This window comes from Oryctolagus cuniculus, chromosome X, assembly GCF_964237555.1.
Source record: "Oryctolagus cuniculus chromosome X, mOryCun1.1, whole genome shotgun sequence".
Lineage (NCBI taxonomy): Eukaryota > Metazoa > Chordata > Mammalia > Lagomorpha > Leporidae > Oryctolagus > Oryctolagus cuniculus.
Window position 1 is genome coordinate 91772864 of NC_091453.1, and position 23805 is coordinate 91796668.

Here is a 23805-nt window from a genome sequence, read left to right on the forward strand (position 1 = left end):
ACACACAGAAAGGGGACTACTTTGAGTGGGATGGGGGCAGGGGACCGCCAAGCGAGGCCAAGCAGGCAGGGCCGCAGTGGGCAGGACAGCAGGGCCGTGCTGTCAAGTCTCAGCAACGTTTGCTCATCTTGCCACCCTGCTGACATCAGGAAGGCATCGTAGATGTGTTCAGAGGGTTTCTAAATGCTGATGTACAAGGTACTAACAAAAGCTCATGGAAACTGGAGTTAAATGGTAAGTTGACTTTGGTTCAAACAACTTTTGAAACTCATGCATCGTTTTTTCATAATAGGAATTTTCCATGAACTTTCAAAACATCCCTCATATGCATGAATGCCTACAGTTTTTGCATCCAAATACACTTATCTTTCACTTAAAATTTTAGCCAAAGGCTTTTAGACCCACGGTTTGTTCCTGCTGAATTTGGGGTTGGAGGTGGATAAGGAGTCAGATCTTGTGCCTCTTCTCCTTTCAGAATTCTGATACTTCCCAGAAGGTAAAAATGACCCTTGAACACTATGCAGTATTCAGGGGGCAAGCTAGGAGACGTCCCTCAGATGACCAGTCTTTGGGAGATCAGTGCTTGTAATGGAGCGGTCCCTAGGGCCTCAATGTGACCACCGATATTTTCCAGCATCTCTAAGAAGAGTAATGAGCTGGAATCTAGAGATTGCTTGAATGAGCCAATAATCCTGGACAGAAATAGGGAAAATTCTCAGCTCTTTCCAGCAGGGTAAAGGAACAGGGAAATAAGAGACCAGAGGATTTAGTTACCTAAAGCGCCAGAGAGTCCTAATGCTGCAAATAGAGAAGTTGGTGGGTAAAGGCGATCAGATAGCAGGAAATTTACAGATCTGTACCAGCCACAGGGGAATCTAATAAAAGTGTGCTAGCAGTGGCGTTGCCCTCAGCACGTGATAATTTAGTTGCAAGAATTAATACACTTGAAAATAACAAAATTTGGTGCTAAAATGTGGCATCAGTGAAGAAATGCTCTGGGAACTCTGAAAAGGGACAGATCATGTGGACTGGCATGCTGGGTGAGCAGAATGGCTAAATAAGATGGTGCTCACTCAGCCAAAGGTTTTTATTTTTTTTTTATTTTTTATTTATTCAGCCAAAGGTTTTTATGTCCCAGATACAGTGGCCACAGCTTATAGAGGTGAGTATGTCTGAGTTTTGCCTGGTATCATGGAGGAAGTACGGGGGAGGAAGTTTCATCACCATTTGTCAGTCACCATTGCCATCCACAAGAACCACAATAAACATTCACTTGAACTTCCCTCCTGAAGTTTACACTTCCGTTGAGGAGAGAGATCACACACAGAAAGAGTTAAAGGCCTGAAGAAGAGAATATGTGCCAGGAGCACAAAGAGAAAAGTGAAGGGGGCATGTGAGAATGGGTTTCCTGGAGGAGGTGGTACTTGAGCTGACCCTTGAAGGAAGGTTAGAGTCTGGGCTAATGGAGAAGAGGGTAAAGAGGACCATAAATGGCACCAACAAGGCACAGAAGGTGAGAGTAAACAAGATGAGTGTATAAGTGAGAAAACTTGCGGGACTGGAGCTAGGGTAATATGAGTGATAAAATTGGAGACAAGGGGGCCGGCACTGTGGCACAGTAGGTTAAGCTGCCACCTGTGACGCCGCCATCCCAGATGAACACCAGTTCGAGTCCCAGCTGCTCCACTTCCGACCCAGCTCCCTGCTAATGTGCCTGGGAAGGCAGTGGAAGATGATCCAACTGCTTGGGCCCCTGCACCCACATGGGAGACTGGGATGGAGTTCCAGGCTCGTGGCCTTGGCCCAGTCCAACCCTGATTGTTGCAGCAATTTGGGGAGTGAACCAATGGAGGAATGGAAGATCTGTCTCTTGAAATTTGTCTTTGAAATAAAAAAAAATAATTTCCTCATTGTAAAATAAGTTGGAGACACAAATATACATAATGAGACGAGTGGGTCAACCTGCGTGAGATCCTTCTCGCAAACAGATTCCTGAAAAGTGGCCCTGAGAGGCTGTGCACCATATACTGCTGGCGGAGAAAGTCCTTACACTCCAAGCAAGCACTCAGCGTTTTCAGGTCATGCCTGACAGTGTTGACCCTCCCTGGCGAAACAGAGAAGAGGAAGGCTCATCCGCCCAGCGCAGCTGCGAGCGAGCACAGGTGCAGGCCAAGCTGGGGAGGCTGCCTCAGAAGACAACAGCCTTTAGATGTTGACTCTGTCTCAGAATCAGCCCCGGGGAGAGGAGATGGCAGTTGTGAGAACCTTAGAAAAACAACATAATGACAAGACTCAGCCTATCTCTCGAAGTCATCACTCCCGTAGCTGACTTTGGCCACGCCTCCCGTAGATTCTTCTTACTGAATTCTTGTAGCAAAAGGAGATTGGCACCGGCTCTGCTACGTTGATATTATTACCAGGAGGCAGATGTTTTCTCTTTTTCTGTGGGGTTTAGAATTATGCAAATGAAGGCATGAAAACAAAAGCGCAGTGAGGTGGGGGAGGATTGTTCTTGAGAATCCAGGCAATTTCAGAGCTCTCTAAGACACCCCTCTCAGCTTCTACTCACAGCTCTCCTGGCTCCTTGCCAATCTATTTCAAATTTGCCACTTCAGAACCTTTCAACCCAAGATCTGAAAATTCATTGTAAAGCTTCGATCGTGACATCATTTTGCAAATGGAGAAATCAAGGCATATACTATAAGCTTTCAATGACTGCAGGTTGACCTCGAGTCTTGACCTCCAGCCTGTTTTATCTTCCTTTTGCTGCATACAATCTTGCCTGGAAAGGACACTCTAGTCCAACTGCCTCCCAGCACCGCCTCCCTCCCCTCAGCCCCCAGTGTTATTATCTGGAGGGCAGTAGGACCTAGGGAGGTGCAACCCTGCGGCCAAGGTAGACACACCTGCCTAACCGCGTGCGTTGAGCGAGTGTGGGAGTGAGCCACTTAGCTAGTTAGGGAGGGCGGGGTAGAAGTGGGTGCCTGGGAAAGGAGCTCTTGGGGAAGAGGAGAGCTGTGGCTCCCTCCCAGATCTGGGGGTCGTGGAGAGAAGTGCTTCTGAACAGTGACCCAGGCCCCTTGTTGTAGCGCCTCTCCATAAGGAGCATCCCTCGATTGGCCACCATGAGCCTGTCTGGTTTTGTTCGGCCCCAGCTGTCCCTCCCAGCTCGCCCGCCCTTAGTTCCTGAAGCCGCCGACCTGTCGCGGCTGGAACCGTGGGCCAGGCGAAACCCCGGCAGTGGACGGCGCCCAAGAGTTTGATGACATCTGCTCTGGCTGCGTTGGCATCCCACGCGTTGTTCCTCTCACTAGCGAAGTTTCTCAGTGGTGCAGCCCCTCCAGCCTTTTCTTGATCGAGGAGCGCGCGCGCGTTCCGCTGCGGTCCTTGGAGACTGCGCTAGGCGACTGGGTTGTGGCTTTGCTCCAGCCCCCAGCCAATCTTGGGGGCGGGGCTTGGGGAACCGAGGAGCCAGCCTGAGAACCCTCGACTCACGCCGGCGAGCTAATAGCCACAACCTAGCATATAGTTAGAGGACCTGGGCGCTGAAGTAATCTCTCTCCGAAGGAACGCTCTGGCTGCACCTGCTCTCCTACTCCGACTTGGTTCTCCGCTGACTTGACACTGTGAGAAGCTGCTGAGGGGCCGGTGCCCCGACAGGTGGCTGTCCCCAGCCTGGGGGACTGCTAAAGGAGTCGCAACTGAAACAGCTGTTCCCATGGCTCTTCAGGCACCTAGAATTGGGATCCGGACTGGGCGCTGGGATGCTTGCTTTTTCCTTGTTCCAGTTTCACAGCACGTATGTTGATGATTGGACTCTTGAGCCAGTCAAGAGTCAACTTCAAAGTGGTACTCCTGGGCTCTGCATCCCAGACTCCGAGTGGAACAGGAGTCCAGAAGAGAGGGATCTTCTGCTCTAACTAGTGGATCTCCGTTCTGGAACTGGACTTCACAGAGCCCTGCTCACTGAGGCTTGACCATAGTGGCTACAGGCTTCTCTTGGGGATGGGTGTGTGGGTGCTGTGAGCGCCAGATGTCAACACTCCGAACCGCGACAATGGACAGAGTTTACGAAATTCCCGAGGAGCCCAATGTGGACCGGGTTTCATCTCTGGAGGAAGATGTCATCCGTGGGGCCAGCCCCCGCTTTACTTTTCCCTTCGGTATCCTCTTCTCCACCTTTTTGTACTGTGGGGAGGCTGCATCTGCCTTGTACATGGTTAGAACCTATCGGAAGAGTAATGAAACCTTCTGGATGACATACACCCTTTCCTTCTTCATGTTTTCATCTATTATGGTCCAGCTGACCCTCATTTTTGTGCACAGAGATCTGGCCAAAGATAGACCATTCTCATTATTCATGCATCTAATCCTCTTGGGACCTGTTATCAGGTGAGCAACTTTTTATAATCCCCCCCCCACAACCTTCCCCACCCCAGACTCGGCCAGAGAAAGGCGAAAATATTCCTTGCAAGACTGATACTGTGCTTCTAATCTAATTGATTTGTCCATTCCTTCCTTCCCACTCTTGGCTTCCCTGACTACCATTAAAAAAAAAAGACTTAACTGAAATCTTAAGTGTCACCATGATGAACATGTGGCATGTTCTTGTGTTCCAAAACCGGGAGTGATAGCTTCAATAAGACTTCATTAGGTAATGTTTGCTCTCTGGGTTGGGACGGTGACAACCGGTATGGAACTCTTAGATGCTGTCACACAGGCCATAGCTGCAGAGTAACTTTGACTCTGCCTTTTACCTGAGAGCTTCCTCTCTGCTCTACTCCATCCCATTTCACATCCAGTTGCCTTATTCGGAGCTGCTTGGGCTAGTGCTGCTGCCACTTCCAAATTTTCCAGTGTTATTTGACATCTGGGAAATATTTTAAGACATCTGTGGTAATCTGGCACGCCAACCCAATGTCGTTATTTTTCTCTATCCGTTTATCTCTTGATATATTTTTGCAGTAAAGGTACGTGGTTGGAAGGGGGAAAGTAGTCCGCTCCATCTGGCTGTAGCAACACAATGTACTTGTATCAAATATTTCCCTGCAGATTGCCTTAAAGGAATGAGAATGTGTGTAACCCTAAGGAGACAGACATCTGTGTCAGTAGTCTGACCTAGACACTATGAGATTTTCAAGGTAGAGACACATTGCAAAACTTATGAGCTCAGGAGGGAGGGATGGACCAAGTGTGTCATGATTGCAAGAGAGGCAACCACCTGCAGTCAGCTGAGGAATGTGGGTCAGAGTGCTGATGTTGTAATTGCAATGGGAAGCTAGCTCATCGTGAGAGAACTAACAAGTGGCTGTGAAACTGATTAAGGATGGAGCTCCTCCCCCTCTTAGGAAGTTGTTTATCTGTACAGGTACGTATACTTTTGTCACTCACACTTTAGTAAAGCTATAAAATTTTTAAAAAGATTTACTTATTTTAAAAAAAGATTTTATTTATTTATTTGAAAGGTGGAGTTACAGAGAAAGGGGAGAGGGAGGGAGGGAGGGAGAGAGACAGAGAGAGAGATCTTCCATCTGTTGGTTCACTCCCCAAATGGCTGTAATGGCTGAGGCTGGGCCAAAGCCTGGAACCTGGAACTCCATCCTAGAAGGGTGGCAGGGGCCCCAGTACTTGGATAGTCTGCTGCTGCTTTCCCAGGCATGTTAGCAGGATGGGAAGTGGAGTGGCCAGCGCTCATATGGGAGGCTATCGTCGCAGGCAGAGGCTTAACCCACTGCACCACAACACTGGCCCCAAGTTGTAATAATCATTATATTTTAAAACAGGGAGGAATTGATTAGGCTCCATCAGAGAAAATCCAGGATATCAACAGAAGCAGTGGCCCGGAATTCAGGAGACCTGCAATCTAGTCCTCCCTCTCTCATGAACTAGTTGTGTGGCCTTGGTGAAATCCCTGAAGATGCCTTGGGCCTCAGTTCCCTTCTTCGTAAAATAAGTGCATTGGGCTAGATCGTGAGTCTCAAAGCCAGTTGCTTGCAGAGGCCAGGCAGGTATCACAAATGACTGAAGTAGGCCACGTAGAAGAAAAAGTCGCCTCATGTGTGTTGACAAATGACAACAAAATCTCAATGTTAGAAGAATGATGGGGAATAGTGACCTACTTAAAGGAGGCAGCTGCTCATAGTCCCAGCCCATTGTTTCTGTGTTGGAATTCACATGTACTGTTGCCAGATCCCTCAACTTTTCAAGAGAAGCTCTCAAGACCGGATTTTCCTTTTATATAAAATAACATGATTTTAAATTTTAGCAACTGACTTTAAAAACAAAACAAAAAAACCATGATATGGGCCAAAACCATATGTGTTATTCAGCTGTGACTCAGTCTATGCAATCTTTGGACTGGGTGAGCTAAAGGTCATTTCCAGTTCTAAATCTTTGACATTAAGCTGTCAAAGTAAGACCTCATCTTGAACTCGGAACCAAAAAAAAGGAAAGATGTTGCTGGGAAAGCAAGGAGACAAATTTCTCCCTTTTTGAATACACTGTATTGAGTTAACAGGTTAAAAACTTTCAAGATGAAACTCAGCAAGTACCCAGTCCTGGGTTTGGACTACCGATGTCTACTTTTCCCAGGCTGTCTTTGGTTTGTACCACTCTGTATGGAGTGTTGAGTAGTGTTTTTCATTTCTGTTGTTTAGCTTCCACAGAAATGATTGGAAAGCATTTATACCATCAGTCAACTAAACGTCTAATAGACAAAAAATAATTTAAAAATTATAAATTATACCCTTGATACACTTATTTTCAAGGCCAATTTTTTTTTCTTAAATTTATTTATTTATTTAAAAGGGAGAGTTACAGAGAAGCAGAGGCAGAGAGAGAATGAATAAAAGAGAGAGAGAGAGAGAGGTTGGGGTGGAGTCTTCCACCCACTTGTTCACTCCCCAAATGGCTGCAATTGCTGGAGCTGGGCTGATCCGAAGCCAGGAGCCAGGAGCTTCTTCCGGGACTCCCACGTGGGTGCAGGGGCCCAAGGACTTGGGCCATCTTCCATTGCTTTCCTAGACCATAGCAGAGAGCTGAATCGGAAATGGAGCAACTGGGACTCGAACCAGTGCCTCTATGGGATGCCAGCACTGCAGGTGGTGGCTTTACTTGCTACACCACAGTGCCAGCCCTGGTCGGTTACTATTTTCTTTTTTTAAAGATTTTTTATTTATTTATTTGAAAGGTAGAGTTACAGACAGTGAGAGGGACTGACAGAGAGAGAGGTCTTCCTTCCACTGGTTCACTCCCCAAATGGCCACAATGGCCAGAGCTGGGCCGATCTGAAGTCAGGAGCCAGGAGCTTCTTCCGGGTCTCCCATGCAGGTGCAGGGGCCCAAGGACTTGGGCCATCCTCTACTGTTTTCTGAGGCCATAGCAGAGAGCTGGATGGGAAGAGGAGCAGCTGGGACTAGAACCGGCACCCATATGGGATTCCAGCACCACAGGCGGAGGATTAACCTACTGCGCCACAGCACCAGCCCCAGTTACTCTTTAGGTAGGTAGGAGCATGATCACTGCTAGCAGGCATATGAACATGTTTGTAGGGCTTGGCTCCCTTCCATGAAATGCAAGCACACTTCTGGAAGTGCAAATATGCTCTAATTTACTGAAGCCTATAAGCAAAGTAAATACCATTACTTGAACCGGTAAATAGCCTTACAAATAGAAGCATAAACAGAGCATTTTATGCCACCACCTCCATCAGTATTTTATATGGCAATGGCATTTTTGGGCTTAGGTTATAATCTAAAATCTTGGGGCTGGCATGTCACAGCGGGTTAAGCTGCCACCTGCAATACCAGCATCCCATGTGAGCTCCAATTTGAGTCCCAATTGCTCCTCTTCCAATTTAGCTCCTTGCTAATGCGCCTGGGAAGGTAGCAGAAGGTGGCCCCAGTACCTGGGCCCCTGACAACTACGTGGGAGATCCAGATGGAATTTTAGCTCCTGGCTTCAGTTTGGCCCTGCCCCAACCATTGTGGTCATTTAGGGGAATGAACCAGCATATAGACGATATCACTTTCATGGGTCTGGTGCCGTGGTGTAGCAGACTAAGCCCCCACCTATAGCACCAGCATCCCATATGGGCGCCGGTTCATGTCCCGGCTGCTCCTCTTCCGATCCAGCTCTCTGCTAATGTGCTTAGGCAAACAGTAGAGGATGGCCCAAGTCCTTAGGCCCCTGCACACACATGGGAGACCCGGAAGAAGCTCCTGGCTCCTGGCTTCAGATCGACCCAGTTCTGGCCATTTGGGAAGTAGTCCAGCAGATGGAAGACCTTTCTCTCTGTCTCTCTCTCTCTCTTTCTATAACTCTGCCTCTCAAATAAATGAAATTTTTTTTAAAAATTTTAAAAATGAAAAATAAAAGAAGATATCTCTTTCTCTGTCTCATCTATATTTTTATGCCTATCATCTCTATTTATATATGTGTGTGTGTATTGCTGTCTTTCTCTGTCACTCTACCTTTCAAATAAATAAATCTTTAAAAAAATCTAAAATCTTTTGTTGAAAATGAGGTTGTGCGTTTTTCCATAAACAGAAAGAAATGGCGTTTTTTGTCTTCTCTCTTCTTTCCTTCCATCTTTTCCTCTCCCAGGTATTAGAGTTTGTCTCTAGAAAGCGAGTTCCATGCTGCACGCTTTGCAGTGGTGATGCGGGAGCTGTCTCAGGGGATCTGGCGGAGCGTAGCAGCACATGTTTCACACCTTTCTCTTGGGAGCCAAAGCCTGGAGCGCACAAAAGTCTCTGAGGAGCTTGTGTTTGACCTAATGTTCTGTTAGATTACACTGCTGTTATGATCCCGCCTCCCACTGTTTCTTACCCTGCATTATTTTCTTCCTGCCTTGGTCTTTCATTTACCCAGCAAATGTTGGTTGAATTCCCACTATGTGATCAGGGCCATAAGCAAGATAAACACAACCCCTGTTCTGAGTCGACTGGGGAGGATGTCTTGATTTCCACCGCAAATCTGACTATTCTTACTTGTAAGAGGCGGTTCACATTTCCCATTCATTTTAGGGTGAGTGGGGGAAGTGTTCCAAAACAAGATGTTCCAGGTGCTTCTCATCTATTCACCACATCAGAGCTGCTGGAGTCTTCTGATTAACACGGGGGAGCTGGGAGAGGTACAGCAGGAAGTGTGGTCTTATCACTACTTTAAGGCTGCTAGGCTCTCAAGAGGATGTTTTTCTCCTTGTAAAAAAGTCAAGTTCCAAAGGCTATTGTCTGCAAGTAAGTCAAGAGACACAGAAAGAGGCAATGTTTTTTTGAAAAAAAAAAAAAAAAAAAAAAAAAAGAACCTCCAGACTTCAACTGTGGAGCTACACGCTCTGGATAAGGGATGCTTTCCTTCAGAAATTTGAGGTATTATGAAAACAAAGGCTCTGGGGAAGCTTCTTCATTGACTCCCTATCCAGTATGTACCCTTGTGTTGGAGGCATTTTCTGCCCTAAGCCTCTTCTTAAGGAGACAAAACAGTTCCTTATGTCCTCCAAGAAGTACTTCTGAAATGGTGTTCGCAGGTCCATCAGTGACTGAGCAAAAAAGGATTTAGGCTCGAGTAACTTGTAGAAGGCACGGCCAGCCCTCTGACTCATGAGGAATGAGCAGAACAGAAGAGAGTGGCGAAAAGAAGCACAACCTCCCCAAGTTATTTTTCCCCTCTTACAACCTCCCTTCCCAAGACAGCTTTCGTGAAGTTCCCATAATGCTTTGCTTCTGCAGATGTTCGGAGGCCATGATTAAATACCTCACACTGTGCAAGAAGGAGGGGCAGGAGGAGCCCTATGTCAGCCTCACCCGAAAGAAGATGCTAATAGATGGCCAGGAGGTGCTGATAGAATGGGAGGTGGGCCACTCCATCCGGACCCTGGCTATGCACCGCAATGCCTACAAACGTATGTCGCAGATCCAAGCCTTCCTGGGCTCAGTGCCCCAGCTGACCTATCAGCTCTATGTGACCCTGATCTCTGCAGAGGTCCCCCTGGGTAGAGGTGAGTGGGGTCAGGAGAATGGGGGAGGGGTGCTCCACTTAAGTCAATGGGCTTAGAAGTCTAGATCCAAGCTGTCCAATAGACTAGCCACTAGCTTCATGTGGCTATTTAAATTAAAATCACATAAAACCAAAACTTCCTTAGTAATATTAGCCACATGTCAAGAGCTGGGTTGGCACATGTGACTAGTGAGTCCTGTGCTGGATAGCACATACATAGAACGTCTCTATTGTCATCAAAAGTGCTGTTGAGGGACTGGCGCTGTGCACAGTAGTAGGTTAATCCTCTGCCTGCGGCACTGGCATCCCATATGGGCACTGGTTCTAGTCCAGCTGTTCCTCTTCCGATCTAGCTGTCCGCTGTGGCCTGGGAAAGTGGCAGAGGATGGCCCAAGTCCTTGGGCCCCTGCACCTGCGTGGGAGACCCGGAGGAGGCTCCTGGCTCCTGGCTTTGGATAGGCCCAGCTCTGGCCCTTGCGGCCATTTGGGAGGTGAATCAGTAGAGGGAAAACCTCTCTCTCTTTTTCTCCTCTCTCTCTCTCTCTCTCTCTCTCTCTGTGGCTCTGCCTCTCAAATAATTAAAAATCTAGGAAAAAAAGTGCTGTTTGGCAGCACTCATAGATAGTCAAAGAACTTGGGGAGTCAGACATCTCGGGGCTGCCACATTTCTTAAACTGGGGTAAACTGCTTAGACTAAAACTGCCATAGACAAACTCTCTGGGTGCAGAGGAAGCTAATAATACATGCAGGCAGTAGGATATTTTCCCTTGGCCAAAGTATTTAAAGTATGCTGTTAGTTGTTTTGTTTTGTTTGTCTAGGGATGGCTGTCTTTAAATACCAGGTTCCCATATATTACTAATTAGCCGAATCACGTGGCAAGCTTCTTTATAAAATTATACTTCCTCCCGAGATCTGAATCAGTCCTGGAATGGGGGGAGGCCTGGAAACTGTATTTCTCCAAAGTAGCCTGCTTGGTTCTGAGCCACCACATTTGGGAAGCCCTGAGTTAATCAATTCACCCAATGCCAGGGAAGAGAAAGAAAAGGGGTGTGGGATGACTACGGAGGGGAGTCGTGGCTGCTCCAAGTTCTGACCTTTGCTGGGATCTTTGGAGGAAGTTACAAAGTAGTCACTGCGGTAATTTCCTACTTGTAAAAGAGGGATCCTGAGATGAGTAAGTGAGTCAGTGTTTTCAAAGCCGAGATAAAGTGCTGTTAACGTGTTTTAGCAGCCTGCTAGGGCAGAGGCTGGTACAGATGTGGGTACAGCTCTGGACCATTTCTTATCAGTAGGCGCTGACCCTGTTGGGAAAAGTCACAAATAAATGCAAGGTGGAAATGTGCCTTCTTTTGCTCCTCTAAGAATTTTCATGAAGTTCTGTTTGTCTTGAATGTTTCCACTGTGCAGAATTGATGACAGTTTGATGAGAAAATTCTCGAGAAATGATGATGCTTTTCCTCCTGACAACTTTGAAAGGCACCAGATCATCTAATTAAAATAGTTGTATGTAGACATTACAAAAGTAATACATATACAGGCCAGCGCCACGGCTCACTAAGCTAATCCTCCACCTAGCGGCGCCGGCACACGGGGTTCTAGTCCCAGTCAGGGCGCCGGATTCTGTCCCGGTTGCCCCTCTTCCAGGCCAGCCCTCTGCTGTGGCCAGGGAGTGCAGTGGAGGATGGCCCAAGTGCTTGGGCCCTGCATCCGCATGGGAGACCAGGAGAAGCACCTGGCTCCTGCCATCGGATCAGTCCGGTGCGCTGGCCGCGGCGGCCATTGGAGAGTGAACCAACGGCAAAGGAAGACCTTTCTCTCTCTCTCTCACTGTCTACTCTGCCTGTCAAAAAATTAAAAAAAAAAGTAATACATATACAAACTGATTGATCCACAGGTGATTTGCAAAGAAAATTCCCAGAAAGCTACTCAAGAAATTACCTAGGAGGTGTGGAAACGAGAAATCAGCAAGTTTTTGCTTTTTACTTTATTATTATTTTTTATTTATTTGAAAAGCAGAGTTACAGAGAGGCAGAGGCGGGGGCGGGGGCGGGGAGAGAGAGAGAGAGAGAGAGAGGTGTCTTCCATTCGCTGGTTCACTCCCCAGAGGGCTGCAACAGCTGGAGCTGAGCCGATCTAAAGCCAGGAGCCAGGAGATTTTCTGGGTCTCCCATGTGGGTGCAGGGACCCAAGCACTCGGACCATCATCTACAGCATTCCCAGGCCACAGCAGAGAACTGGATTGGAAGTGCAGCAGCCTGGATTCGAACTGGTGCCCACATGGGACGCCAGCACCGCAGGCAGCAGCTTTACTCACTACACCGCAGCATTGGCCCCTGCTTCTTACTTTAATCCTTCTATATGGTTAGAATTTTGACCATAATCACGTATTAGTATTTTGGTCTTTATTTTTTAATTATAAAAACCAGAAAAGGGTATGGTAAAAGTTGAAAACCACACAGAAGAAAGATAAAGTAAGAACTATCATCTTACTCCCCAGGGATAATCTATGTTAATTACTCACTATCATTCTTTTGAGACTTTTGTACCATGTAAATATAAACACATAAACAGTGCTTGTGTGAGTGTACTTCAGAATGTTCATAGAAAATGTATATTATGAAAAAGTTATGCACGGATTTCAAAAAACTTTTGTTTCAAAACAAACCGATCTTTTAGTTCCTTTTTTTCTGTGCACCGTTTGAAGTACCCTCGTGTATATGTATATATTTTTGCCCAAAAAGGAACTGTATGAAACATTCAGTTCAGCAGCATGTCTTTTTCAAAATTATGCCAATATATCTTTTTCCAACAGTTATTTCTATATTCAGACAAGGATACTTCAAAACATCAGTGGAAAATGCAATTAAAAGATTATCTTAGTGGCTGGCATTGTGGCACAGCAGGTTAAACCACTACTTGCAACTCCATATGAGCACGGGTTCAAGTCCTGGCTGCTTCACTTCTGATCCAGCTCTCTGCTAATGTGCCTGGAAAGAAGTGGAAGATGCCCCCAAGTTCTTGGAGCCCTGCACCTACATTCGAGGCCTGGATGAAGCTCCAGACTCCTGGCACCAGCCTGGCCCAGCCCTGGCTGTTGTAGCTCTGTGAAGAATGAACCAGCAGATGGGAGATCTCTCTGTCTCTTTCTCTCTGTCACTCAGCCTTTCAAATAAATAAATCTTTTAAAATAAATAAATGAGGGATTATATCAGTGCAAAAAAGTTTTGAATTACAATTTTTCATAATATGCACTTTCCATGAACTTTTTGAAGACCTTTGTATGCATGGATTTAAAATGTTTTTGCATCAAATTTATTTTATTTTATTTTAAAGATTTATTTATTTATTTGAAGGGCAGAGTTACAGAGAGGCAGAGAAAGAGAGAGAGAGAGAGAGAGAGAGAGAGAGAGAGGTCTTCCATCCACTGATTCACTCTCCAGATGGCCGCAATGGCTGGAGCTATGCAGATCTGAAGCCAGGAGCCAGGAGCTTCTTCCAGGTCTCCCACATGGGTGCAGGGGCCCAAGGACTTGGGCCATCTTCTACTGCTTTCCCAGGCCACAGCAGAGAGCTGGATTGGAAACGGAGCAGCCAGGACTCAAACCTGCATCCATATGGGATGCCAGCACTGCAGGCTGCATTTACCCGCTACGCCACGGCACTGGCCCCCACATTTTTTTTTTTTTTTTTTGACAGGCAGAGTAGACAGTGAGAGAGAGAGCGAGAAAGGTCTTCCTTTGCCGTTGGTTCACTCTCCAATGGCCGCCACAGCCAGCGCACCACACCGATCTGAAGGCAAGAGCCAGGTGCTTCTCCTGGTCTCCCATGGGGTGCAGGGCCCTAGCCCCTGGGCCATCCTCCACTGCACTCCCGGGCCACAGCAGAGAGCTGGCCTGGAAGAGGGGCAACCGGGACAGAATCCGGCGCCCCGACCAGGACTAGAACCTGTTGTGCCGGCGCCGCAAGGCGGAGCATTAGTCTATTGAGCCACGGCACTGGCCTCCCACATTTATTTTTAAATTCCATTTCCATGAACTTTTGCAGTAGGTTCATAAATAACATAAAGTAAATATAAATTTCTCTTCTATGAACAGGGCCATTCTTTCTTTTTTTTCTATTTATTTATTTATTTTAGTTTTTAACAGATTTAATATAGTTCATAGATACAATTCTAAGAATATAATGATATTCCCTTCCTCCCTCCCTCTCTCTCCCTGTCCTTCTCTTTCTCTCTCTTTCTGTCTTTCATTTTTGAGATAATGTTTTTTAAATTCACATTACGGCCGGCGCTGCGGCTCAATAGGCTAATCCTCCACCTAGCGGCGCCGGCACACCGGGTTCTAGTCCCGGTTGCCCCTCTTCCAGGCCAGCTCTCTGCTATGGCCCGGGAGTGCAGTGGAGGATGGCCCAAGTGCTTGGGCCCTGCACCCCATGGGAGACCAGAAGAAACACCTGGCTCCTGCCATCGGATCAGCGCGGTGCGCCGGCTGCAGCGCGCCGGCCGTGGCGGCCATTGGAGGGTGAACCAACGGCAAAGGAAGACCTTTCTCTCTGTCTCTCTCTCTCACTGTCCACTCTGCCTGTAAAAAAAAAAAAATTTACATTACAGTCAAGGGCTTAAAACTCCACCAAATAAAAAGTTCAACAAGTAAAATGCAAAAAGACCCTAATTTAATGGGCATACAGCTAAGGGCTATAAACAGTTAACCTAATGGAAAGATGAGCATTTTACCCATATACATAATTTTAAAGTAATCACAAATCATTAAAACTATACTAATATAACATTCTTAACTATTGGTTTGGCAAAGATATAAAACAAAGATTGACAAAACTATATTTACAGCAATACTGATACATACAGGTGTTTCTCTTTTAATTTTTTTTTCTTTTTTTAAATTTTATCTCCCACATATAAGGGAAAAGATGCAGTCTTTGTCTTTCTGTGCCCAGTTTATTTCACTCAACATGATGTCCTCCAGTTGTGTGCATTTTGCTGCAAATGGTAGAATTTTAGTTTTTATAACTCAATAATATTCCAGTATATATATACCACTATACATACATACCACATTTTTTTTATCCATTCATCTGATGATGGACACCTTGGTTGATTCCATAATTTGGCTATTGTGAACAGAGCTGCTATAAACATGGCGATGCAGGCATCTCTTTGATACTGTGCGTTCATATCTTTTGGGTGTATACTCAGAAGTGGCATTGCTGTATCATATAGCAAATCTGTTTCGAGTTTTCTAAGAAACCTCTATTCTATTTTCCACAGTGGTTGTACTAATTTACATTCCCACCAATAGTGTATAAGTGTTCCCCTTTTTCCAGTTACTCATCAACATTTGTTACTTTCCGTCTTTTGGATTTTAGCCATTCTGACAGGGGTGAAAGGATATCTCATTGTAGTTTTGATTTTCATTTCCCTGATTTCTAGTGATTTTGAGCATTTTTATATATTTGTTAGCCATTTATGTTTCTTCTTTTGAGAACTATTGAGAGGAACATTCTTTCTTATTTCCTTAATTTCTATTGGTAGGATTAAAGTTTGTTCCTAATTTTTTTTCTACAAAAAAAGTTTTTTTCTAATTACAAATACTACAGTGAACATTTCTGTAAATGTATGAGTACTTGAATTAAACTTTGTAGAATAAATTTTTTTTAAAAAAATTTATTTATTTGTTTGAAAGTCAGAGAGAGAAAGAGAAGCAGAGAGAGAGAGAGAGAGATCTTCCATCTGCTGGTTCACTCCTCAATTGGCCGCAATGGCTGGAGCTGCACTGATCTGAAGCCAGGAGCCAGGAGCTTCCTGCGGATCCTCCCACATGGGTGCAGGGGCCCAAGGACCTGGGCCATCTTCTATTGCTTTCCCTGGCCATAGTGGAGAGCTGGATTGGAAGTGGAGCAGCCGGGACTCAAACCCGCACTCATATGGGATGCTGGCACTGCAGACAGTGGCTTTACCTGCTACGCCACAGTGCCAGCCCCATAGAATAAATTTATAGCAGTAGAATTGCTGGGTAAGAGGGTGAGCATGTTTAGAATTTTATTTTTCTGCCCAATAACGCTCCCAAAATGTTGTATAAATGTCTTCTCCTTCAGACAGTATAAGAATGTATTTCTGCATATCTTAAACCAAATATTGTTTATTTGTATAATTATAAAATAACTGACTTTTAAACTAATTGACTTTCTTTGATTATGGGAGAAGCTTAACATATTTTCTCTTTGATCATTGTGTGTTGCTTATTTCTATATTTTACTCACATTTTCTAGTGGGTTTGCTTTTTTTGTATTAATTTGTGGGAGCTGTTCACTTATTCTGCTATTAATCCTTTCTCTGCTGTGGACAGGTGTATATGTATACATTTGTATAATTTTGTGTGTCCTTATGTATTTTAAGTGTGTGTGTATGTGTACACATGTAATATGTGTATGATACACTATACTTAATATGCACAATATATTTTGTAATGTCTTGTGGCATTCTGAAGCTCTATATTCTTATGTATATATGTATATATACATATAAATATGTATATATTTTATATTTTATGAAGCACTATAATTTTATATTTCTTTATTGCTTCTAGATAGATTTTGTGCCTTTCATACAAAGACCTTTTATGACTCTCATCTGGTAAAAAATGTACCCTGATATTCCAAGTTAACTAATTTCCAGGATCAATTTGTCAATTCCCTCACCAGAAAACAAAAACAAACAAATCAAAACAATAACAACAAACTAAAAAACATTGCATTGAGATTGAGTTGTATGATGTTCTTGCTATAGGTCTTGCACATCTTCGTAAGGCTTATTTCTGGGTGTTTTACCAGTTTTAAAAGGACCCTACTTTCTAAGTACCAAGATAGTGCTAGGTAAAGTAAATATATGAGTACACTTTTGGAGAATAGGGACATGATGATGATGATGATGATGAAGAGGAAGAGGAGGAGGAGGAGGAGGAGGAGGAAGGATGAGAAGAGGAAGAGAGGGAGAAGGAAGAAGAAGGAGGAGGCAGATAGCATTTACCACGTTCCAGGCATTTCTCTTCATCCTTTACATGTAATTATCTCATCTAATCTTTACAACAACCCCATTTTACAAATGAGGAAACAGAGGCACCGAGAGGTTAAGTAATTCCCCAAGACCTCAGAAGTGGTAAATGGCAATCATTGGACTGGAATCCAGGGAGTCTGCCTCCAGAGCCCATGTTTCTAACTATAGCAGCATTTTGATCTCTTATGGCATGAGTCTATTTGTAGGGAGACAGATGGAAAACTGTTTTCCATCTATTGGAAGCATCACACTTGGCTAGATGTATGCTCTGATGTTCTCGTTTCTGCAAAGAGCCTTAGCTCTTGAGGAGGGGACCAAGAGGGATTTAGGAAGCATCTCCCATTCCAGCCTTTGGGATTCCAACACTCTACTTTCAGCTAAAGAAGATATTCAGATCCAGAGCTGCACTTCCTTTATGGTTTCCACGGGGAGGTCTTGATTTTTCTTGCCGATTGCATTGACGTCTGCATGGCTCAAGTTTCCCTAGATTCTGTGTTTTTATGGGAATAGAATGTTTCACCTTTTCTTTTGGATAAGCATCCCACTTTTCTTGAGAGCACTAGCTTTTCCCAGTCATCTGTATCCTTTCTTTGACATAAAGGAAGGAAAGGAAAGGCCACCTGTGTGGTCTGTGGTTGAGGCTGAGGAGAGTGGGTTGGGGAGCATTGTGGCTCCCTCCTCTAGCATAGAGTGCAATGGATGCCGTGGGTTAAGAGAGAAGCTTTGTACATTTTGAAACCCCTCTTCTGGAAGTTTGGAGATTCCCAAACTATACTAAAGTATGGGGGTCATGAACTGATTTTGTTGATGACAAATTCAATCAACTCTGGAGTATCTGAATTAATTGGAAAACTGAGGCACGTTGATATTTAATGATTATGCGAGCTCCCACACAGCTGAAACAAGGATTTCTTTCTTTTCTAAATATCTGATTTGTTTATGTGAAAGACAGAGTTACAGAGAGAGAAACACAGACACACACACACACACACACACATATACACATACACTCACAGAGAGAGAGGGAGGGAGAGAGAGAGGAGAGAGAGAGAGAGAGAGAGAGAGAGAGAGAGAGAGAGAGAGAGATCTTCCATCTGCTAGTTCACTTCTCAAATGGTTGTGACAGCCAAGACTTGGCCAGGCTGAAGCCAGGAGCCAGAGGCTTCTTTTAGGTCTCCCATATGGGTGGCAGGGGCCCGAACACTAAGGCCATCTTCTGCTACTGCTTTCTCAGGCCTTTAGAAGGGAGCTGAATAGCAAGTGGAGCAGCTGGAACATGAATAGGTGCCCATATGGGATGCTGGCTTCTTAGGCAGTGGTTTTACCCACTATGCCAAAATGCTGGCCCTGTGAAGCAAGGATTTCAAATTCCAGATATTCTAAATTGTCTCTCTAAACTCATAATTCCTGATTAATTCAGCAAAACATTTATTGAGCACTTATCCTGTTCTGGGCAGTATGTTAGGTTCTGGAGATACAGCAGTGAGCAAATAGACATGGACTCTTCTGCTTTCATGGAATTTTCAGTACATGTTTTGAGCCATTCCCTGGAGTTAAACATTCTGGAAGCACATGCAAAAAGAATTCAGTCCTTGAAGAAGATATTCATTAAAGAAGGAACTTCTAGGGGCCAGCGCCGTGGCTCACTTAGCTAATCCTCCCATATGGGCGCCGGTTCCAGTCCCGGTTGCTCCTCTTCCAGGCCAGCTCTCTGCTGTGGCCCAGGAGGGCAGTGGAGGATGGCCCAGGTCCTTGGGCCCTGCACCCGCATGGGAGACCAGGAAGAAGCACCTGGCCCCTGGCTTCAGATCAGCATAGCTCAGGCCGTGGCGGCCACTTAGGGGGGTGAACCAACAGAAGGAAGACCTTTCTCTGTCTCTCTCTCTCTCTCACTGTCTAGCTCTACCTGTCAAATAAATAAATAAAAATTTAAAAAAGAAGGAACTTCTATTAGCAAAGGTGTTTTTTGTGAGTCTCCCGAGACCAGATTTCTTTCTTTCTTTCTTTCTTTCTTTCTTTCTTTCTTTCTTTCTTTCTTTCTTTCTTTCTTTCTTTCTTTCTTTCTTTCTTTCTTTCCTTCTTTCTTTCTTTCTTTCTCTTTCTTTCTTTCTTTCTTTCTTTCTTTCTCTTTCTTTCTTTCTTTCTTTCTCTCTCTTTCTTTCTTTCTTTCTTTCTCTCTCTCTCTCTCTCTCTTTCTTTCTTTCTTTCTTTCTTTCTTTCTTTCTTTCTTTCTTTCTTTCTTTCTTTCTTGTTAAAACCTTTACTATTTATTTGAAGGCAGAGTTACAGAGAGGCATAAACAGAGGGGTGGGGGGGTCTTCCATCTGCTGGTTCACTCCCCAGATGGCCGCAACAGCCGGAGCTGTGCCAATCTGAAGCCAGGAACCAGGAGGTTCTTCCAGGTCTCCCACATGAGTGCAGGGGCCCAAGGACTTGGGCCATCTTCTACTGCTTTCCCAGGCCACAGCAGAGACCGGATTGGAAGTGGAGCAGCTGGGACTGAACCAACACCCATATGGGATGCCGACACCACAGGCAGAGGATTAACCTACTGCGCCACGGCGCCAGCCCCATGAACCAAAATGTGTGTGTGTGTGTGTGTGAGAGAGAGAGAGAGAGAGAGACAGAGACAGACAGAGACAGAGAGAAAGAGACAGAAAGAGGCAGAGAGAGAGAGAGAGTTATCTACTAGTTTTGGAATTTGTTTTCTACATTTCTTTACTTTCTAAATTTTCCATGATGCAATACACTGTGCTACTTTTACAGTCACATACATATACAAAATCAGCTTTAAGAAGAGTGAGTTTTAGAACTAACATGAGGGGCTGGCATCGTGGCTCACTTGGTTAATCCTCCACTTGCGGCACCGGCATCCTATATAGGCGCCAGGTTCTAGTCCCGGTTGGGGCACCAGGTTCTAGTCCAGGTTGCTCCTCTTCCAGGCCAGCTCTCTGCTGTGGCCTGGGAAGGCAGTGGAGGATGGCCCAAGTGCTTGGGCTCTTGCACCTGCATGGGAGACCAGGAAGAAGCACCTGGCCCCTGGCTTCGGATCGGTATAGTTTTGCCCATAGCAGCCATTTGGTGGGTGAACCAACGGAAAGAAGACCTATCTCTGTTTCTCTCTGTCACTGTCTGTAATTCTACCTGTCAAATAAATAAAATCTATTTAAAAAAAGAACTAACAAGAAGTCGCTAACCTGAGAAGAACAACTATAAAAGAATAGGGTAAAATTATCTGATGAGGTGGGCTTCTGAGCAAGCATTGAATAGGCAGAAATAACTATCTGAAGAACTGTGGTCAGGGCTGGAGCCACTCTTCTGGAAGTTCGGTGATTCCCAAAGCGTGTATACAACACACTTTGATAAATGCATGCATTGTGAAATGATTACCATAACTTAGCTATTTAATCCATAATCTCACCTGGTTACCATTTTTGTGTGCATGTGTGCTGAAAACACTTATGATCTACTTTCTTAGAAAATGTCAATTATACATTATTATCAACTATAGTCACAATGCTACACATTAGATGTTCCAAACTTTCTCAGAAACTCAAAATGTGTACCCTTTGACCAAAATCTTATTTGCCCTAGTCTCCAGCCCCAAGAAACCATTTGGTTTACCCTGTTTCTATGAGTCCTACTTTTTTAGATTCCACATATAAATGAGATCATGCAGTATTTGTTTTTCTGTTTCTGGCTCATTTCACTAAGCATAATATCTTCTAGATTCCTTCATGTTACAATTGGAAGAATTTCCTTTCATTTTATGGTTAAATGATGTTCCCTTTGTGTGTGTGTGTGTGTGTGTGTGTGTGCATTTCCTTTATCCATTCATCCATCAACAGACACTTAGGTTGTTTCCACATCTTGGCTATTTTGAATAATGCTACAATGAACATAGAGTATAGTTAGCTCTTTGAGATACTGATTTCATTTCCCAGATTTGGGATTGCTGGATTGTACAGTAGCTCTGTTTTAGTTTTTAAAGAAATTCCTGTACTGTTTTCCATAATGGCTTTACCAATTCACATTCCTACCAACAGTGTATAAGGTTTCCCCTTTCTCCACATCCTTGCCAACACTTAACTTTTTTCTTTTTTATTATTTATTTTCATTTTATTTGAAAGACAAAGAGAGAGAAATAGTTTGTCTATTAGTTGACTCCCCAGATGCCTGCAATAGGCAGGACTGGGCCAGGCCAATGCCAGAAAGTTGAAACTCCATCCATGTCCCCTACATGGGTAGCAGGAAGCTGGATTGGAAGTGGAGTGGCTAGGACTTGAACCAGGCACTCCAATGTGTGATACAGACATCCTAAGTGGTTACTTAAGCTGCTGCACCAAATGCCTATCCCATTACTTACCTTTTTTCTCTAATGGCCATCCTAACAGGTATGAAATGATATCTAATTGTGGTTTTGATTTGCATTTCCCTGATGACTAATGATGTTGAGCATTTTTTCACATGCCTGTTTTCTTTGGAACAGTGCCTATTCAAACACATGCTATTTGTTTACATAGCTGTGACCATATGTGTGTTCACTCTTAACTAGGGCTCTTTACTTCCACGTATTGTGTCTCTGGACCTCTGGGTCTTCACCACCAACATTAACTGATTGCCTATTTTTCTGTTCCTCTTTTTTTTTTTTTTTTTTTTACAGCCGTGCTAATGGTCTTTTCCCTGATATCTGTCACCTATGGGGCTACCCTCTGCAATATGTTGGCTATCCAGATCAAATATGATGACTACAAGATTCGCCTTGGACCACTGGAAGTCCTTTGCATCACCATCTGGCGGACATTGGAGATCACATCCCGCCTCATGATCCTGGTGCTCTTCTCAGCTACTTTGAAACTGAAGGCTTTGCCTTTCTTAGTGCTCAACTTCCTGATCATCCTCTTGGAGCCTTGGGTTAAGTTCTGGAGGAGTGGGGCCCAGATGCCCAATAACATTGAGAAAAACTTCAGCCGGGTTGGTACCCTGGTGGTACTGATTTCAGTCACTGTCCTCTATGCTGGCATCAACTTCTCTTGCTGGTCAGCCTTGCAGTTGAAGTTGGCAGACAGAGATCTTGTTGACAAAGGTCAGAACTGGGGTCATATGGGCCTGCACTATAGTGTGAGATTGGTAGAGAATGTGATCATGGTCTTGGTTTTTAAGTTCCTTGGCGTGAAAGTGTTACTGAATTACTGCCATTCTTTGCTTGCCGTGCAGCTCATTATCGCATATGTAATTTCCATTGGCTTCATGCTCCTTTTCTTCCAGTACTTGCATCCTTTGCGCTCGCTCTTCACCCATAATGTTATAGATTACCTCCATTGTGTCTGCTGCCACCGGCAGTCTCAGGACAGGGCTGAGAACTCGGAGCCACCTGTTGAGGCTGAAGCAAGGCAAAGCATTGTCTGATTCCATCTTCTGAATATTTTAGGGATGGGCTAGGAGTTACCAAGAGCAACTGTGAAATTTCAGGAAAGGATGATGCTCATGGGTGAGTACCCACCAAGACATTTTCTAGAGTTTCCTGGTAAACCTGTAAGAAGAAGAGGTTGCTCCCAAAGAGGTTTTATTTTATTTCTTTCAGATTTACTGCTATGTTTGGACCCCAGAGGTATCCACTACTTACTTGGAAGCATCAGAAATACCATTGACATTCCTCCCACCCAGGTCAATTCAGATAACATACTTCTAAGCATCTTGGGCTCTCTCTGACTTTCTGGCCCTGCTCATTGGCTGAGGCATTACTGAGCTTTCCTGGACTGAGCAGAAGGCCCAGAATCCCATCCGAATTGATCATAATTGATCAGAGGATGTGATGGCTTACTGGCTGTGGGTACATCCCAGGAAACAGTCTGACTAATGTGAAACCTGCATCTGTGAGTGTCGCTGGAGTCTTCATTCTAATGAGAAGCCCCCATTATTAAAAGAGTTGCTCCCCCAATGAGTTAGCATTCCATTAGGATTTTGTTGTGGTCATTCCACAAGGACCTCTCTTTTCAGTGGCCCTTGGTAAGCATGCTCTGAAGTGGGAGTACACAGTAGGATTCTTTCAGGGCATAAGACAGAATGACTCCTTTTTTCCCTCAGGGACTTGCATAGCCCTCCAGTTTGTCCAGGGGAACGGCTGAGTGAAATCTCCCACTTAGTGCCTCATTAATAAGGAGTCCCACCAGCCAAGCCTTGCTGTGCTCCTGGCATTACAGTACTTGATGTAGACCTCAGAGAAGCTGGACTGCAGTTGAAAATGTTTCTGATGAGTGGAAATGAAGACTTCTTTGTGTTGGCTTGATTATTTTGTTGATTTTTTTTTTAGGGGAGAGAGAAAATAATGGCTGGGACATCACCTTCATGTTATTTGGGACAGAGGAGGGAAACCAGATCACATTAAGTCATCATCAGTACTGGTTTAGCCCATAGGATTTTACTTTCTAATAAAGAACAAATGTTTGTCAACCCTCTTCTCATTCCTAAACTCCCAATGGGTGAATGCATGTCTCCCTTTCTGATATATCACAATGTTTACATCTTATTTCAGTTGGGTATTTTGATGAGAATGTCAGCTGGATGCCTCCAAGGTAGCCAAGAAATTCAGGATATTATGGCCACTTCCCAGTGGGACCAAATATCCCATAATTTACCTGAATAATGCTTGTCCATCACAGAGTAGGAAAATGAGAACTCTTAGTCATGTGTGCCACTTGTGGCCCTGACAGTGCTTCAAGTAATTGTCAACAAT

General features: G+C 44.7%; 1 protein-coding gene across 5 annotated transcripts; it reads left to right on the forward strand.

Annotated features, from left to right (window-relative positions):
* The first annotated feature begins 1127 nt into the window (after positions 1-1127).
* On the forward strand, positions 1128-23522 carry XKRX (XK related X-linked). 5 transcript variants are annotated; one of them, XR_007912126.2, is made up of 5 exons: positions 1128-4392; positions 9732-10000; positions 21733-22560; positions 22654-22736; positions 23383-23522. XR_007912126.2 is itself a non-coding variant. In XM_002720379.5 (3 exons), the coding sequence occupies exons 1-3, from the start codon at positions 4034-4036 to the stop codon at positions 22476-22478; spliced, it is 1374 nt and encodes a 457-aa protein (XP_002720425.2). In that variant the 5' UTR covers positions 1128-4033; the 3' UTR covers positions 22479-23522. The 5 variants fall into 5 exon arrangements, 1 of the variants encoding a protein (XP_002720425.2); XR_007912125.2 differs by having other exon boundaries at positions 21733-22736; XR_011385554.1 differs by having other exon boundaries at positions 22654-23522.
* The last annotated feature ends 283 nt before the right edge of the window (positions 23523-23805 follow it).

What these genes read in the sequence shown, in the direction of transcription:
- XKRX (XM_002720379.5), top strand. Translation starts at nt 4,034, where the DNA reads ATGTCAACACTCCGAACCGCGACAATGGACAGAGTTTACGAAATTCCC. An exon ending in CTCTTGGGACCTGTTATCAG is followed by an intron (nt 4,393 to 9,731) that starts GTGAGCAACTTT and finishes TTGCTTCTGCAG; the next exon opens with ATGTTCGGAGGCCATGATTA. An exon ending in AGAGGTCCCCCTGGGTAGAG is followed by an intron (nt 10,001 to 21,732) that starts GTGAGTGGGGTC and finishes TTTTTTTTACAG; the next exon opens with CCGTGCTAATGGTCTTTTCC.